At 45.6% G+C, this 19,726-nt stretch overlaps 1 protein-coding gene across 6 annotated transcripts in view; it reads right to left on the bottom strand.

The window, feature by feature from the left end:
• Window positions 1–19,726, bottom strand: part of LOC146865554 (baculoviral IAP repeat-containing protein 1-like) — a 1,189,967-nt gene that overhangs the window by 781,937 nt on the left and 388,304 nt on the right. For all 6 annotated transcript variants that reach the window (XM_085632369.1, XM_085632370.1, XM_085632371.1 and 3 more), the window contains one exon: window positions 12,806–12,887. In XM_085632369.1, coding sequence (XP_085488495.1) covers window positions 12,806–12,887 — 82 coding nt within the window. The remainder of the gene's footprint in view (window positions 1–12,805; window positions 12,888–19,726) is intronic.

Raw genomic sequence — 19,726 nt, 5'->3', positions numbered from 1 at the left:
GAAGAAACGGCTGACCCTGAACAGGCACCCCATGTAATCTACATACAAGTTATATTTTGAAATCATTTAGTTGTTAATGAGCATTTTTCTTTTGCTCATTGCCCACGCATGCTGAGGATAATTTTACGAAACAACATTTTTATATTTTCTGTACATTTACATCATACCTATTAGAAGTGCAATACTTCAGCAAAAAACGCTTTCAACCAACACCTCCTCAAAGAAACAGAAAAAAGAAACAAAAGCAAGAACATGTGACTCATCCTGGGTCTGAACGTGTGTACACTCTGATGATAACCCGTACAGTTGTGGAGACCACAACTGTACGGGTGTACATTGAATATACACAAGAGAGGCCACCCTTGACGGACGCGCTCATAGGTTTGGCATGTAATACGGGAGGATCTTTGAGGCTTTCTTACTGAGTACTAGGACTTAAAATGAGGAATTACCGAGGGGACCAGAGAAGCAGCTAGCAGCACTGCGTAGAGGACTAATATTGAGGAATTACCACTGTGACTAGATAAGCAGCTGCTCGTCGGTAATACCAATGGGGTAACCCAGTCACGTGCAGAACCTGGAGATATGTACATTAAACGAGCAGTGGTTCTGCTACAAAACAAAATTTTAACCATTTCTTATTTTGTCCTCTCAAAAGGTAGGACTTCAATTAATAGTACAGTAAGTCACAACACTGATTCTTTGAAAAACAAACAACTCCACCAAATTCAATATGGTCAATTGGTATATTGGTAAATCATATTTGTTTAAGTATTAGTGATACAACCCAGGACATGTACACAAAAAACATACCTACCAAATGTAGTTTATAACAATGGTGAAACACAGGGGAAGTGAATACAATGGTGTTTTACACATATATCACAATACAAAATATACATAACCAATGATACATGTACAACAAAGATAGTTAGCACAGAACCCCTAACAAGACCTAGAATCTATCCTTTTAATTATGATGGTCTGGTTGGGCAGCAACGCTTGTTATATATACGTCGACGTTTCGACCCCTTAAAAATGTGTGAGTTTAAAAAGCATCACTGTGGGGTCTTCATCGGGACTAAAGAACAATATTCGTGTATAGCCTTGTTAAGATTTTGTCTCAGTGAAATGCCAAGTTGGTTGACCTCGCCGTAAGTACAAGGTGACCTGTATCGCCAGGTACAGGTGTTAATTCGTAGTAAGCAGCCAAATCATAGCCCTCCTGGTTGGATTAGAAACAGTCTTGGCAATTTGTATATCGTAGGAGTTTAAAGAACTAGACTTCTTCAGTAGACTCCGAGCACGAGACGCCAGAGGTTTCAAGGAACAAGTTTGCTCTTGGTACCTGAGGATATACGTATACAGAGGCCGTAGGCCCCGCTTTTCTAATCAAGTCCTGAGTCCACCGAAATCCTGGGATTACATGCAACCACCTTGCTCCGAGGGCAAGACGCTGCAGGTACCAAGGGAGCACGCGGTGCCCCTTATTCAGGATAATACGAGATAAATCAGAAGGGTCTGGTTCTAAGGACTTGTTGACAGAAAGGACTACACAGGGAGGAGTTCATTAGTGGCAGAACCACTGCTCGTTTAACATACTTATCCCCGGGTTCCGCAGATAAGCAGCTGCAGCACTCTGAATAGGAATTAGAATGAGGAATTACCTTTGGGACCAGAGAAGCAGCTGCAGCACTGTTTAGAGGCCTTGGAATGAGGAATTACCACTGGGAACAGAGAGGTGGCTAGCAGCACTGCCTAGAGGACTGATAATGAGGAATTACCACTGTGACTACCACTGTGACTAGAGACACAGCTAAAGCACTGCCTAGAGAAATTAGAATGAACAATTATAGATGGGACCAGGGTAGTAGCCAGCAGCACTGCTTAGAGGACTTAGAATGGGATTTACTGATGGGACTAGAGAAGCAGCTAGCAGCAATGTCTAGAGGACTTAGAATACGGAATTATCGATGGGACCAGAGAAGCAAGTAGAAACATTGTGTAGAGGACTAAGAATGAGGAATTACCACTGGGACCAGAGATGTAGCTTCAGCACTGTCTAGTGGAATTAGAATGAGGAATTACCATTGGGAACAGAAAAGCAGTTGGCAGCACTGTCTAGAGGAATTAGAATGAGTAATTACCACTGGGACGAAAGAAGCAGCTAGCAGCACTGTCTAGTGGATTTAGAATGAGGAATTACCGATGGGACCAGAGGAGCAGCTAGTAGCACTGCGTAGAGGACTAAGAATGATGGTTTGTTACCATCCTGTGAGTTTGTGCACAATCAGCTCTTAAAGTTTCCTGAAACAGTGTCTATATTTAAAAAAATCCACAGTGCACAGCCGCTTATTTAGAAGACATGAGTTCACTATTAAACTCATTCAACTGATTTTGTGTAACTGGGTAGACAGGGATTACTTGTATGTTAATAGGTCAACAACGAACTGTTTAAAAGCGATTTAAAAATTGAAATCACTGCAATCATACATGAATTTTCAAAACCCACAGTTAACAGTGCACAAAGTGGGCTGTGCTTTGTGAAGAGACATTTGTCGAGCCACGGCCGGCTTCTGTGTGACTGGACAGCTGACTTTACACACAATCAGAATAGTTACTTTTTAGGTCTCGCCTAGCGCAGTGCGCATGCGCTGCCCTTGGAGAGGGTCTCTTGTAATCACAGCAGACATTCTGGAAGATTTCTGAAAGCTCGTGCATCTGCTTGTCAAATACTATTGGCCTTTGAGTGTGGCCTTCAAAAATTGAAAGCCCATAATTGGCCAAAGGCGGGTGCATGTCCCGCCTTCTCTCTAAATGTTAACTCCCCTGGATTAGGGAGCTCAGGAGCAAGCAGCAGCGCGGCCAGGTGGCAGCTGCATTCCTGACATTCCTTGTCTAATTAGCGCAGTCGCTTTAACTTTCGCAGCCGCGCTTGTTTTAATCTGCCAAGAGAGCAGGGGTAGTGGACTCCAGAATAGCACAAACACATCTCTGAGCCCGGACACTGCCACCGAGGAGAAGCGAGCTGTTGGGTTTACTCTGCCGCCTTTTTTTTCAGTATTCCAAGGGAAATGGCGCAGGAGCGCAACTTTGTCAGAGGCAGTCAAGTTCCATAAATAAAGGGCTGGGGCGCGAGACCATGAAGGACTTGCCAGGAACAGAGAAGCATTTCTCTACTTTCATTTTCATAAAATCCTTCACCAAGCCGGCTCCTTTGACATAAACTGCATACATGTTCTTTTTAATAACGGCGATCACGAGCATCTGTCTCCTATGAATTAGGTGTGTTAGTCAAATGAATAATACAGGAAGACAAAACTTCGGCTCATAAAAGATAATTATTTGTGAAAAGATATAGAGTACAGCATCGCGGGCGCTCGTTTTTCAGATTTCATATTAAACCTTGAGTAAATCACACGGCTGTTGCCTGTTACCGTGGCTGATTCAATATAATAATTCTTTTCTGTCAGATATGTTCTAATCAGATGGAATGACGTCCGCTGCTTGCCCCCAAGGCCTCAGAGTGAGATGAGGTCTCGGACTTTTAAAAGTTCTTTTGCCATTCGCATCCCTTTTTGATTCGTCTGTGTTTATTTTACTGAGATTGGCTCATGTAGATACCCGTGATAAACCCCCGTTTAGCTCCTGGAACTTTTTATAGCATCAGCCATGTTCAAAATCCAAATGCCTCTGGTCAGGACCAGCCTTTGCTCAGACCGCGCCCTGGGCGAAAACAAATTTGGCACCCCTTCATTGACCTCATTTCCTCCTCGTTGTGACCTAGAAATTGCTGTAAACTTTATACATTTAGCAAAGGATCAACTGCATTGACTCTGCAAATGCACTTTTTGCCCCCTGTATATGTAGTCCTACATATATATAGACAGAGGAAAACAAAACTGCAAGCACTAGAATGCAAAGAGAAACTGCAGAAGTCAATAACATGCCACTAAACAGCTAACACAGTAATTTACTAAAATACAACTAAACATCTAACCTGTCAGCATTATGTGACCTGTTAGAAGGAAGATTTGTCACAAGAAAGAGTTCTAGAGGTTCAGCCGCTTCCGACCGCCCTGCTGTACTGTGCAGCCTTGTCCTCCTCACTGCGGCTGAGTAAAATGTGGCAGAGTGAGTTGCGAAGGGGTAATTGGTGTTCAGTGGTCAGTCCATGGCAGGTTATACAAACTTCACCACTCCTGCCCATTCATCTGAATCTTTTACAGCTCAGCTCATTTCTGCAGGCGCCAAACTGAAGCTGAGCGGTCTAAGGGGTGGGGGTGCAAAAGTGATGGGAGTGGGGGAGGATGTTAAACTGGGACGCTTGTGATTTCTATGAGAAATAAAATATTTGAGGAAGTTTGGGCTGAATCCCTGAAGCCAGGTCAGAGCAGACAGCTGCATGATTTGTATGCAGACAGCTCCATGCGCCCCCTGAAGGTCAGCACCCTGGGCGTGGGCCCAGCTTGCCCAGGCTACAGGCGAGCCCTGCCTCAGACTGTCCATTGACTTGCAGCGGGTCCTTGAAACACGTGATGACATGCAAGGCACGAGTTTCAAATCTGGATGTGGCCAGGTCAGCTTTCCATCCTTCTGTGGTGGTTACATCCAGTGCCATTAAACTGGATAATTGTAGCACCTATTGTTTACAGCGCTTAGAAGTGACAGAAGATCAGTATGCTGCAGTATATAGGAACAAGCTATTATTGTGGACAACTGAAACGCTCCTGGTTTCTCTGACAGTGCCTCTCTTGCTACTTTCCTTTTCCTCCTCTCAGCTGCTCCTTACTTCCCACCCCCTCCCCCCACCCCGCCGCTCTGGCTCTTCTGGCTGCTCTCTCTGCCCACGCCCTTCCGTCTCTCCATCTTCCCACTCCCTCTGCTCCCGCTTCTGAAACGTGTACATTATACTCTCACAAGAAATAATGCCCCAACACGTTCCCGCAGCACAGCTACTGCCAAAAACAACACCGCCGCAGCTGCTGTGAGCAATTCACGTATTTCCGGCTTTTTGCGCGTCCACAATACTGTAAACAGAACAAGAACATCTGGGGGCGCTGCCATTCTATCAATAATCCCCAAATTCTCCACGGACCACCGTACGGCGTTTTTTACAAAGTAACTGCTCTTATTTCACACTCCCCAGTCTCATGTGGTACACCCCTTCAACCAGCCTTTAGTGGTACTCAACCCCTAACAACCTCAGAGATCTTTTTGCCATTCCGACTTCTTACGGTTTTCGCGTTTCTACCACGGGAATGCCCCACCATGGGACGGTCACAATCTCCCACAGAGTTCGCTCCTTGCTGCCCCTGCCCTGCAATCTCTGACAGTATTCCCACTCTATCAGCTCCCAGGTGTATTTAAGCCTTAGCCCCCTCCTGTGGTATTCCTGCCCTGCACCCTCCCATAGCGTTCCTGTCCCATCACCTTGAATGGGATTTCTGCATTACCGGTATCCCTTGATATTCCTGCGCTCCCTCCCTCCTGCCCGAAAAGCCTCCTGTGGCATTCGTCTGTAGGGCTATAAGGCTTATAAGGTCCCAAAGGCAAGATCTATTGGCTATGCCAATGCTTTTTTGTTTTGCCTCAGCTCCCTCGCCGTCCCTAAACCACATAGCGCGCGTTGCTGCCTTTCATGCTTTTGTCAAACCCGTCTTCCCCCCTACAGCCAGTGTGCTGGCTCGGTGCTTCCCACACGCCTGCTTCTCACCCAAGCAATTTCAGGGACTTTAATTGCAGTCCAGTACCACAATGGCTGCCCTGTCCCGTTTCGCTTACCCGATGCCGTTTACACACCCATGCTGTCTCTCACTGCTACTTCACCCATCCTCCCCCGTGTCCACTACTGCTCCCCTTCCTAGTCATTGCTTGTTTTGTTTGCTGCTAATTGTCTCCAGAACAGTTTCTGTGCACGTTTCTGTTCCTTGGATATATATGTCACTAGACCGATTCAGGCAGATGACTTCTGATTTTCGTAAGCAAAACAGGCTTTGTTGTGGCCCTGATGTTTTTTCAAAATATACCACTTTTCTTTTGTAAAACACTGACATGTATGTTTATGTGTTTCATGGACTGAAGGTTGTCCACCCCGGGCCCCTCCCCATGTGGGTGTTGTAGGTGCCTCCGTTACACTACTGTGACCATTTTACTCTCACCTTTTGGTCTCTCCAAACTCATCCCTCTCACTGTCCCACCTTTTTCACCCACCTCTGTCTCTCAGACCTGCCGCTCCCATAAATGTTTCCTGAGGCAAGTATTTATTCTTGAATCAGACTGCATGACCCAGTGTGTAGTAACTGTATAGCTCTTCAATCCCTGGTGGCACATCACCCACGATAATGTGCTGCATGGCTAAAAACTTATAAGGTCCCAAAGGCGAGACCTATTGGCTATGCCAATGCTTGTTTGGGGTTTCCATGAGCAGGGACGCGCTCTTTAGTGTCCTTCGCACGTGCCAGGAGCTTCACTGCGAAAGCAGATGTCTTAGTGCCCCTTGAATTTGTTGTTGCTGCCCTCCTGGGGCCAAGGAGGCTCCCCAGCTGTCGCAGGCCCCATTGTGCAGACCCCAAAATTAAGATGCCTACGTGGCCTGGTGACGATCAAAGGTCATGACGCATTGTAGGCCACTGTGGCTCCTGGACACACACTCACAGCATGCTTGTTTTGTTTAGGTGCTAGGAGACCATTTAATTTACGTACTGGCCAAAATCAAAAGAAAACAAGTTTCCAACAGGGGTGAGGTTGGATAAGAACAGGAAGCGCACTTGCTCCTTAAACTGAATCCTTCAACTTTAGCAGGCCCACTCACACAGGAAAGTTCCCATTACCATGCCCCACAAGAGCTGATATGTTTCAAATAAGTAGGCCTGGGCTAAATTTCCGTTCCGCTTGCGGAAATTGCGATAATTTGACATTTTCGCGTTCCGCGGAGAGCGCGAAAATGTCAAAATTTCCGCATTCCGCAGCTTAGCGATAATTTGTTTCTTGCTCGCGCTGTAAAATAATACATTCTCGCGCGTGCGCGATCGCCTTACCTGAATCCTCGCGTTCGTCGACAAGTTTTCCCGATCCGGTCGCGTTCTCCACGAGATGTTGGATTGTTGGTAGCCATTTGTGCTGTCTCGCGACAGTTTGCGCCCGCAGTAACGTCATGCGTCGCGCGATCACGTCTATCTTCTCGCGATCATGCACCACGAGAAGAGTGAAAACAAGATGGCCGCGCCCGCGAGCAACCGCATGGGTAAGTTGGCGAGCCGCGACCACGCAGAAAATACCGCAAACGGGCGGGAAAAAAACTTCCGCATCTTCGTGATATTTCCGCGTGTTTGCGAAGATTTTTAACATTTTCGCGATAATTTGCGAAAGTCACTTTCGCAAATTCCGCCCCCCCTACAAATAAGTGGACGTTACAGCGTAGCGTAGTGACTGAAAGCACAGTAACAATTAGTAATGTTTAGAAAGCAGCTGGAGCGGTGGTCTGCGTGCCGTTTTTCATCCAACCCACGATGCACACTGGGGTCCCTTTTTAGGTCTCGCTGAGCCAGCGCGCACGCGCTGCTCGGAGAGCATTTAGTATACGGGTTTTGAAAGTGCTGCCCACATGATTTTGCAGGCCTAAAGCTTGAGTGCACGAGAGCGTGCACGTGCACTGCTGCCATCTGGGTTTTTCTAATGGCTCCTTTGCTCGCACTCCCCCCTCCCTTCTTGTCAGCTTTATTGAGGCTCCGCTGCTTGCACTTGCCCCTCCCTTATCCCCCCCGCCCTTCTCGTCACCTCTGCTTGCATTAACGCCGCGCGCGCACCACTTGTTTCTCCTGTGCCCTTTCTGTCTGTGCCTCTCCCTGTATCTTACTTTTTCTCTCTTCCGTTGTCACCCACACTGCCTCTTAACCTCTCTCTATCTCTCCCGCACCGCTCTCATTGACCTACTCACGCTAGTCTCTATTGCTCTCAAACCACTAATGTGACTGCTGAACATCAGCAAGACATGTCGGATTCCCATCAACAATGTCAAGGTAACACACAAACTGCGTTTACATCACATCATTATCAGAAGTTTTCCTTGGAATCATCCGAGTTGCGGGTGGGTGGTTGATCTCTGGTGATTACAAGTTGAAACCTTTCGACTCAATTGTACACAGAGCGCTCATGATTCCCAGGTCCATGCGCGAGTAGCCCTTTCAGTCCAAGTTTCAGCTTTGCACTCTGGAGCTTGTAATCCTGATTTTATAAAGTGCTAATCAGGACTACAAATCCCAGAATGCAGCCATAAAAATAGACAGGATGGGTTAGTTACGCATTAACTTAGGAAACGTGATATCTGGAGCTCCGCCTTCACTGTCTATTCCCGCTGCTTGCCATAGCGCCTAGGTTGGTTTGAAACGGTACACAAAAGGCTGTCACAAAATAAAAATACCAATTGTCAAAATGTATCCCGCCGTCCATTTTACGATAGGCGCTCTCAAAACACAGTCCCAGAATGCAAAGCCATAAAAATAGACTGGATGGGTTACATAAGCCTTAACTTAGGAAACGTGATATCTGGAGCTCCGCCTTCACTGTCTATTCTCGTTGCTTGCCATAGCGCCTAGGTTGGTTTGAAACGCTACACAAAAGGCTGTCACAAAATAAAAATACCAATTGTCAAAATGTATCTCGCCGTCCATTTTACGATAGGCGTTCTCAAAACACAGACGGACCCCAAGTGTTAGTAAGCCTCCTTCTCTGGTGGAAAGGTCACGTTATACAGATAGGCAGAAACATGGCAAGTTTGAAAACTGTACTGTGTGGCATGCAATTAATCTCCATTCATGCCCTGCTGTACCTGTCAGCAAACAAAGCATCGTCTTCAGAGAGAGATCTGCGGCCTTCCACTTAGTGCAGTCAGCTAACAAGAGTATGATCTGAGCTAAAGGAAGATGGCAGGCTCAGAAATGAGCTGTCTTTAGAGTTGTCCGCGTCAAAGAGGTGGAGAAAGAGAGCTGCTCATCAGAAGGTTATAGGGCTGTTATTTGCAGGGCCACGATGACGGGGCAGGGTTCCAACGCAGCTGGAATGCGTCAGAGAACTGATGCGAGGGGGGAGAATTGCTACAGGGAGCTCGCCACGGGCATTGCCATCAACAGTGCAGCAGGTGCAGTGGCACCGGGGCCTAAGGGTGTGAGGGGCCACTACACTCAGTGGCGGCTAGCTTCTATAACAAGCATTGGCATAGCCAATAGGTCTCGCCTTTGGGACCTTATAAGTGTTTAGTTATCCAGCACAATATCCTTGGTGCAACAACATCAACTATTGCATGGCTAAACACTTATAAGGTCCCAAAAGCGAGACCTATTGCCTATGCCAATGCTTGTATAAAGATAATTTAAGGAATATTTGCATGTGACAATAATGTGCCTTTTGTAAAAGTGCTTGAAACTGAAAGAGCACGGCAGGCACTTCCGTTAAAGATGCAGCTTACAGCCGAAAAATCTCCGTATTGTGCTAGTGTAACTGGGTGCATGAGTTGTACAGATAGAGCTAAAACTCTGAAGGATTCACAAGCATTAAAACATGCTTAGCCATGGAAGGAGTTTACTGTTGCACCTGGAATCAAATCTAGTTATAGCAGACTGGAGGTTGCAGTCGCACAGCTCCCAGTGCCTCGCAGCACAAATGCACACATTGGTAATCATATAAAGGATCCTAATATGGTGGAAGGTACTCCTTTCATGCCAGGGAACCTATGTTTCACCAAATTGTGTGATGATTTGCAAACCTCTTGCTTCTTGTCGCCAAGTATACGCCTCAGGCAAACAGGAAATGATCTGACAGCATAGATACACCCAATGGAAGAAATATATAGAAACACTGATCATGAAGACGAGGCTCCGCCCACCCATTCAGTGTAAGCTTCTAGACCCTCTTAACAAGAAAGATGCAGACAGCGGAATGTTGGCTGCCCGTGGTCCACGAAGGGGACCCTCATAAGAGTGCCACATGAGGGCACACGAGACAGTCCAGTGTTTGGGGACCCCCTAGGAGTCCGCAGGCCACGTCATTTCTGGGAAGGGGTGGGCAGGGAATGAGGTATAAGTGCCTCTCCCCGCCCACCTGGCGGCCTCTTTGCCACTACCCTTGACGCCGTTTCCCTCCCTACCGCTTACCCGGCGTACGTGCAGGGATTGGGGTGGGAGATTAGTTCTAACGTGCTATTTTGTGTTGCAGGCGGAGTTACAGGGTGATCCAGAGGCGGAAAGGTACTCAGGGGCACCCTCTTCAGGAGCACAAAGGGTGCAAATGGCAAATATCCCCAGGAAGTCCTCGCGCTGGACCCTGAAGGAGCGATGGTGCCCCGCTAGTTCTACAGGCGGTTGTAAGCCTTAGCAACCGGGGGTTGCCTGGAATACTCCACTACCTCGGGGGTGTGAGTAAGGGGGTGGACTGGTGGTCCACCGGTGGGAGGGGTTAACCCCTCCCCCAAACTTGGTAAGCACCCATTGGCGACGGCCACGGTGTAATTTGGCTAATCAGGCGGGCAGGCAGCGGAGGGGCTGCCTGCCCTTGGATCGCCCGTAAGATAACCCACCATGTTTAGCATATTTGTTATGCAAATAAACCTGCAGCAATTTTCTCTACAAACAAGGTGTCGTGTGGTGTATTTCCTAATGGTATTGCTGTGTATCGGATGGGGAGTGTTGCTGATATTGACACTAAGCAAAAGGCCTGAACTGAAGCTATTTACGGTGACACATACTTAGAAACGCCCAACACAGTGCAGAAACAGAACAGCATTTGAAAACATAAAAGCTCTCTTGGCTTAATTAAATAAGTTGTTTCCACCTACTCGATCCTTCGGTAAACATTAGAAGACTAACGGCTCGACCTTCGCCCGTGTAGAGTATACGCCTCTGTGATTATAGTTCTTCCATTTCTCTTTGTCTTGGGGATCAATAAAAGCGTTTGATCTTGTAATTACTCTTTCTGAAGTCAGTCTTTCTGACAGAAAACAAATAGCACATGTGGGGGATGCCATGGTGGTGGAGAGGTGAGGGGTGGTCACGCGCTGGGCATGCACACACCCCTAGAAGGAATTTGTAGCATCCTGTTCAGCATGACACAGGTGGAGAGCACCTTCCAGCAGCTCTTTTTAATATAAGCTAACAGTGCTCATGGAAACTCTCTGTAGTGGTATTACATAAGCACCCGAGGCTTGCTGCCCGTCTGTGGGGGCTGTTCCACACCACGTCCTGCATAATGGCTTCAGATTGCTGTTGACCTGCCTAACGTCAGTTGGAGCTGAAATTCTTGGGCTGGGATATCCCTCCCTCCCATCTGTTTTGAGTTGAAACGTATGTAGCTGTAATAACTAACAGAACATCTCGTAAAAGGCCACTAATTAATCCACACGATTCCAAAGTTCCTCCAGCAAAATTAACCAGAGCAACACTACGTAATTCTGATGAAAGGCAGGACACCAACAAAAGCCAATAGAATTATCACCAGTGAAGCCACGGGCGGCCAGACACTGCGCATAATTATCCATAATGGCCGCTGTTCCCACGGGGCAAGGAGCTAAGCTTCTAGGCGCATGACCAGGCTGGCAGTGGGAGAGTACTACACTTCACGAGCCATATATGAGCGCGCTAATGAGCAGGAGGTTCCGAGCAGGCAGCACACAGGCATGGCGACAGCTAAGGCTTACTCTGTCTCCACACTAGCAGGAAAACACTAACAGAGATGTTGCATCAGCAGTTCACGCAGCGGCATCGCAGAGAATTCATAACATTTTATAAATTTGGATTCTCTCTGCTTAGCTGGTGTGCTTTGTTAAAAAATTAAGCAAACACAAGGAAATGATGGAAAGAGCATGATCTGGGTTGAATCCCTCATCATTCTTTAGCTCACTTCACTACCTCAGTTCAGACCCAGCTATATGCAAATCAGTCTTGACCCCGTGCCTCATGGGAACAGTCCAGCCCGAACTGCCAAGCCAGGTCTTCCGTGAGCCAGAAACAAGCATCCTGGGTCCGGTTTCTGGGTAACTTTGCCACTGGATTCAAGCTAGCCTGGCTGACAGGGCCGGACTGGCTGTAGCGGGCACCGGGCAATCCCCCGGTGCGCCGCACAGGTGGGGGACAGGTTTGGGACCCTGGGGGCCGTTTTTGTTACTGGGCAGTTTTTGCAGCATAGCTGCAAAATCGTCCCTGTAACAAAATCGGCTGAAAACTGGCCCTGGCAAAGAGCTCAGTGGCACCCACAACCCCCCGCAGAAGGGGGGGGCGGCCGAGCACTTTGCCAGGGCCGGTTTCGGTTCCCAGTCCGGCCCTGCTGGCTGATGAAGGGTGTTACCCAGAAATAGGTACCGGGATGCTTGTTTCCGGTTCAGGGAAGACCTGGCTTGGCAGCTCGGCCTGAACTGTTCCCATGAGGCACAGGGTCAAGACTGATTTGCATATGCATAGTGCTATTATTAAGAGATGGATATGTTTCCAGTTATTATCTGGAACTTCTATCGTGACCCCAAAAATTTACTAAACACTAAATGAAAAATACTATAAAATATGTAAACAGTTAATCACCTCAGCTCCAGATAGTGACGCTTGGATTAGATATACAAACAATTTTTACACGATTCCATAATGGAGCAGACACTCAAAGGTAGCTGTAAAAATAGGTTATACCTCTGCAAATAAAACCAAATATATTATTTTTTAATTGTAAACAATACAAGTACAAATGAGAGCAAGGTATAGTATCCTGGTGACCACATAAACTAGGCACCTTCGGATTATATTAAAAGAGAGTTTGATAAACTCACGGTAGCTCCAGCAAAACCACAATAATCTTCAATGTACTCCACAATCTCATCCTGTGATTTCATACTCTTCAGAAACTGGCACCTTAAAATACAAATATGTCAATTAATAATCTAGAGCATTACTCTATATGGAAATCGAGCATTTATTTTCATGCATTATGAGTAGGCTTTCCTGTTTTCAGTTTCTATTTTTGGTAAATCCTGGTCTGTTTTTTTCAGTTTTTTCAATACTTTTTATAAACCAGTGGTTATCAGTTGCTACACATTTTCGGCCCATTAAAAACAACGGAAACAGTGTTTTTCCGGTGTTTATGAAATTTTAATTTAATTTTAATTATTGCTTGCCTTCTGCACTGATAGTTCATCGATATAGATAGTGTGTGTACAGGGTATATGGGGTCCAAATAGATTTTTACTGCACCAGAATGGACTACAAAGTCAATAGCATTCTTCATTAAATCTGAAGATTGTAAAGATGCTTTCAGAATACCATCTAGCAAGTGACAAGGATCTCTTACAGGGAAGCCCTTCAGCTCAGGCATCGATTTTGACAGACCATCATACAACTTTTTCACATACGTAGCTGAATTACTGCAAATACAAACAATATCACTCCAATCTTTATTGAACTTGGTTGGAACTTTTTTCAGCAACATTCCAAGTGACACCGCATTCCGTGTTTATCAAACGCCTGGTGTCATGTTTTCACCACTATCTCAGATGCTTGGGGGCAACATTCTTTTCACATATACCTGTCACTACATCTTGCATTGAATGTTTAAAGCTTGGGGTGTTTGGCAATTTACTTACAATCAATACTAACTCACTAGAAAAGGGGCCTGATGTATCAAAGGATTTCACCCATTCTCTGTGTGGTAAATGTGATGGTACATATTAGGAAAGATTCTTATGAAACCAGCCATTTTACCTATCAGTGAAATCAAATGTAGCCAAAATATCAAATATGAATCTGATATTTCCCGATTCTCACCTGTTTATAAAATAACTAAATAAAACCTAAAACATGCTTCTAAACCCTGCATCTTTAAACCAAAGACCACAAAACTGAAAAAAGCAGAAGGAAGAAGAGACAATGTTTTAGTGACATCCCTAAACAACAAAACAAAGCAGAACAATGTCAGCCCAGTCTTTCTTCATGCTACCATGTATAACAAAGTTACATTGTATTGGCCCCTTCAGCAAGAAATAAAAATGTCTCTTTCATTCATCTTTTCCTTTCTTTGAATGGCACTTAGTTTGTGGTTGCAAAGGTGTTTTTTCAGTGTTGATATGTTTACACCGGTGATGGCTATTTACCTTTCGGTGGGGTTTTATCAGTTATTATAGGTTTAAACCTAAAACCAGATAGCCTAATTATGAGGTTATATGTGGCAAGAGCAAGATTCAAACCAGGGGACAGATTTACAAGAAGCTGACACAGCTCTGCATTAGAGCAGTGATGCATCAGTTTCCCATCGTCTGCGTGCAAAACCTTTGCGCCGCCATGGATGCTTTGTATTTACAATGCTGCGCACCATGCGCAAAGATTGACAGATGTGTCAGAAATGTTGACGCATTTGTTGATGCAAAAGGCACGCATTGCTGGAGTTGTGTCGCAAGCACGACGCAACTCCAGCAAAGCATGGGGAGACCTATACTTATTCTGCTGCGTCACTCATTATGCCTGCTCCAAGCAGGCGTAGGGTTTTGACGGAGTGGCTTCCTAGAAGTGGTGCAGTGAAATCCTTTAGATTTCACTGCGTCACTTCTACGAAGCTTTCCTGCATGGGAACGCCCACCCTACATACATTATACCTGACACAGGTATAACATGGCACAAGAGCATTGTGTACGCCACCACTGCATCACACAAATTGATGCAACGGCAAAACAAAAGTGACGCGAGGGGCTTGTAAATCTTCCCCCGGTTGTATACAGGGAAACAGGTTTGACCGAAATCTCAGCTTTAGGGGACTGGGTTTGTCAATGCCTCCATGAGGCTTGCTTAAGCAGAGCCATTCCACTCTGTGGTCACTGCGTAGTAATGGGGTCAATCTTGGAAGGTGTCCTCTAATGAGGCATTGCAGCTGTGGCTAAGGGCGTACGCCTGAGCAACAATGGGTACACCTGAGGAATGGGACTTGAACTTCTTAGATCTTATTACAAAAAGGAAAAGATTACAGCAAAATGTGAATACATGATCCGATAATTTGCAGCTGTCCTTCTCCTCTACACTCAAAGTAAAGAATTATGTCAAAAATAACATTTCATAACTTGCCTTTAGTGAGGAAATTGATTAAATTGTAACTTAGGCAACAACATGCACAAATAAGCACAATTAAGTTAAGTATGGTGTAATATGCAAATTATGGAGACATGTTGGAATCCATAAGAACCTAATGTTTTTTCTGCTTTTGTGGATGCAATGACATCAACTTTAACGGTTTTGAACCCCAACTCTCAGCAAATGCCTAATCATTTGGATTCACCCTGAACGTCAATCTCTCCCTAAAGAACACATCACCAAAAACAGAAAGACTGGCAGGTACCATCTCTCTTTTCTAAAGAAAGTCAAGCCCTTTCTTGCAGAAAAGAATTTCAGTACTGCTGTTCAAGCCCTTGCATACTCGCATCTGCATGGTGGTAACACCCTGCTCCTTGGCCTCCCTGTCTCCACATTGGCGCCCCTTAGAGGCATCCTACATGCCACAGATTGCCTCATCCAGGGCCTGAAGAAATATGATCATATCACCCTGTCCTGATGTAACTCCATTGGCTCCTCTTGCCAGGACGTAACCTCTTCAAATCTAGTTGCATCATTTACTGAGCCATCAAAACCAGTACCCCTGCTTAGCATGCTGGCAAGCTCACTATCGCTGATGGTTCTTAGCACACCCAAAGCCAGGACACCATCAGACTAGTAAGTGTAAAAAAGAGAAAACAAGAAAGCTGGAACGACATCCCAGTATCCACCACAATTCTGCTCCAATTTAGTAATGAGTTGAAGACTCACATCTATAAAGAACACATCACGATGCATTAAACGTCCACAACTCAGCTTCCTCTCATATTACTTGCCAGCTTTAAGCTTGCCTTTGACCACATACAGCCCACCGTTGCTTTTTGGCTAGGTTTGCGCTAAAGAAGAAATGAGTTACTTACCTGTAACTACAGTTATCCAGTATTGGTATCTTTTATAGATTCACATGCTTGAATCATTCCCTGTCGTCGAGATGGGAGTCCCCGGTACACTTATAATGGTAATGTCACTTTAGACATAGAAGGTAACAGGCCTACGGCCTTGTATTTAATAACATATCTGAGTCCTTTTTAAAAAAAGGAGCAGATTTAAACGAACAACCAATCAGCTGACACCACCCTCTAGAACATGGGTACTCACAAACTTTCTCTCGGGGGCCAAATTTACTGTGTGGTTTGTAGCCGAGAGTCACACTGGTGGGGGCAGGGTCAGTGGGGGGGCTGGGCTAGAGCAAAAAAAAAAACTCTGACCGTGAGGTTGAACAGAGGCCCCTGCAGCGGACGCATTAGTCCACTGAGCTACCAGACCCGGCATACACACATCTATCTATCTATCTATCTATCTATCTATCTATCTATCTATCTATCTATCTATCTATCTATCTATCTATCTATCTATCTATCTCTATCTCTGTATTAGTCTCTATCTGTCTCTATCTGTCTATCTCTGCTGCTATCTGTCTGTCTGTCCCTGTCTCTCTGTCTCTGTCTCTATATCTGTATCTATCCATCTCTGTCTCCATCTGTCTGTCTCTGTCTCTCTCTGTTGTCTCTATCTGTTTCTGTCTCTCTCTGTCTCTCTCTGTTTCTCTCTGTCTCTATCTGTCTCTGTCTCTATCTGTCTCTGTCTCTATCTCTATCTGTCTGTGTCTGTCTCTCTCTCTCTCTGTCTCTATCTGTCTCTGTCTCTGACTATCTGTCTCTGACTCTATCTGTCTCTGACTCTATCTGTCTCTGTCTGTTGTCTCTATTTGTCTGTATCTGTCTGTCCTTGTCTGTCTGTCCTTGTCTGTCTTTCTGTCCCTGTCTCTCTCTGTCTCTGTATCTATCTCTGTCTGTCTCTGTTGTCTCTATCTATCTCTCTGTTGTCTCTCTGTTGTCTCTATCTGTTTCTATCTGTGTCTCTCTCTGTCTGTCTCTGTCAGTCTGTCTGTCTCTATCTGTCCCTGCTTCTGTCTCACTCCTGTCTCTGACTCAATCTGTCTCTGACTCAATCTGTCTCTGACTCAATCTGTCTCTGACTCAATCTGTCTCTGACTATCTGACTCTATCTGACTCTGTCTCTGTCTGTTGTCTCTATATGTCTCTGCCTGTCTCTATATGTCTCTGCCTGTCTCTGCCTGTCTCTATATGTCTCTGCCTGTCTCTGCCTGTCTCTATATGTCTCTGCCTGTCTCTGCCTGTCTCTATCTGTCTCTATCTGTCTCTATCTGTCTCTATCTGTCTCTATCTGTCTCTATCTGTCTCTATCTGTCTCTGTCTGTCTCTGTCTGTCTCTGTTGTCTCTATCTATCTCTCTGTTGTCTCTCTGTTGTCTCTATCTGTTTCTATCTGTGTCTCTCTCTGTCTGTCTCTGTCAGTCTGTCTGTCTCTATCTGTCCCTGCTTCTGTCTCACTCCTGTCTCTGACTCAATCTGTCTCTGACTCAATCTGTCTCTGACTCTATCTGTCTCTGACTCTATCTGTCTCTGACTCTATCTGTCTCTGACTCTATCTGTCTCTGACTCTATCTGTCTCTGCCTCTATCTGTCTCTGACTCTATCTGACTCTGACTCTATCTGACTCTGACTCTATCTGACTCTGACTCTATCTGACTCTGACTCTGACTCTATCTGACTCTGACTCTGTATCTGACTCTTATCGGTCTGTTGTCTCTATCTGCCTCTGTCTCTATCTGTCTCTGCCTCTGACTCTGTCTCTGACTCTATCTGTCTCTGATTCTGTCTCTGTCTCGGTCTGTTGTCTCTATCTTTTGTCTCTATCTGTCTCCGTCTGTCTCTATTTGTCTGTGTCTCTATCTATCTCTGCCTCTATCTGTCTCTGTCCAAACAGGAAGCTTCCCAAAAGTCCCTTTAAAAGTCAGCTGTGAAAGGGCTTACAGCTGACTTTTAAAAGGCCTTTTGGGAAGCTTTCCGAGGGTGCCGTGAGGACACAGAGGCAGGCAGTAAACACTGAAGATGGCTGCTGGAGCATACGTAGTGAATACCTATTTAATGCGTATTCACAACTTATGCTCCTGCGGTCATCTTCTGTGTTTACTGCCGGCCTCACTTGAATCGCAGAAAGTGCAAAGCAAGGTCCGTGGGCCGCCAAAGAAGGCCTGCCGGGCCGTTAGCGGCCCGCGGACCGTACTATGAGTACCACGGCTCTAGAACCTCAATGGAAGGAGCTCCATTCCCTCAGATTTTCATAAGCACCATGCGTAACCAGAGGTACAACTGAGAGCATTCGGTGAGCCCTTCCAAGGGAGGTGGGTGGGTCACATGTGAATCTATGAATGATACCAATACCGAATAACTGTAGTTACAGGTAAGTAACTCATGTCCTAGCCAGTATTAGGGTATCTTTTATAGATTCACATGCTTGAATCAGAATAGATAGCAGTATTGAGCACATTTCGTCATCTACATGAGCCATACATAACGGAATAGTTAACAACTATTTCCAGATGCATGCAAATAATCGAAATATGCATATAATCGCAAAAAATAGCCAAAGCATAGATTCCCATGTTGGCATAATCAATAGAAAATAACAGAGAAATGTGCATCAGAAAGGTTGGTGGGATGGAAGGAAAGCTCACCTTATTGAAATAGATGTCTGAGCACCGCCTGTCCCACCACAGCATCCTTCATCATTTCGGAATCCAAGCAATAATGCTTGGTGAACGTATGTGGAGTTTTCCAAGTTGCTGCCCTACAAATGTCTGTTAGGGGTATGCCAGCAAACAGCGCCATGGATGTAGATATTGCCCTAATTGAATGGGCACGAACTTTCGAATGTAGAGGTTGATTAGCCTGCTGGTGACAGAAGAGACTAGCACTAGATATGCTTTGTTTTGTCAAAGGAAAATATTTCCTGGGCAAGCTGTATGTTACAAAAGCTGATTAGATTTGCGGAAGGACTTTGTTTTGTCTACATTCGGGTCCACGGAGGGCAACCAGTAGGTGCTGAACGGGCATGGTCCTTCAGTAAAGGCTTGAACTGATGTCAAGCGCCTCCCACCGGGACTCATGTTGAGAAGTCTACTACTAGTCCATATCCTTAACGGCTTTCGGAAATCCTGAAACGCTGAATGGGATAAACCGTGAGTTTGTTCGATACACCCCCACAGGTTAGGGTGCGCCTTAGCGTGCGCATACCGCCGTGGAGGTTTGGTCCTGATGAAAGCTTCGCAAAAAGCACATATAAGCAGAAACATGTCGACCACTTTTTAACACACTTGAGAAATTGGATGCGTCTGGTCAATTTAGCCAGGCAGTTTTCATCCTACTCACCTGTTTTTACTGTTGCCTGGTTTTCCATCATTAAAGTTTTTGGGGAATAAACGGGGACATCTTTTAAATCTCACACCTTTTTCACTATCACGTACACAATTCACTAAAAACCAGCTGCGCTGTAACCAGGCGTTGTAGCACACCAGAGAATCACTCGGCCTCTCTGGTGGGGACCCAATGATGAAGTATGTCACCAACTAGGTTGGTGAGTGAGGGTTCTTTTTAAACCAAAAGGTTTTTTGTTTGTTGCCTTTTTCCCTCTCTTTCTTCCATTAATTTGGTCTCACTCTTTAGTTGTTTTTTGATAGTTACCAGGGAGACAGAGAGTGACTCCCATAATTTCCCTCTCTCTCTCTTGTTGTTATACTCTAGATAAAACTTAAGC

The sequence above is a fragment of the Triturus cristatus genome, chromosome 2_1, assembly GCF_964204655.1.
Source record: "Triturus cristatus chromosome 2_1, aTriCri1.1, whole genome shotgun sequence".
NCBI classification, from domain to species: domain Eukaryota; kingdom Metazoa; phylum Chordata; class Amphibia; order Caudata; family Salamandridae; genus Triturus; species Triturus cristatus.
The sequence above is the reverse complement of the archived record's forward strand: the minus strand, read 5'-3'. Positions and strand labels throughout refer to the sequence as shown.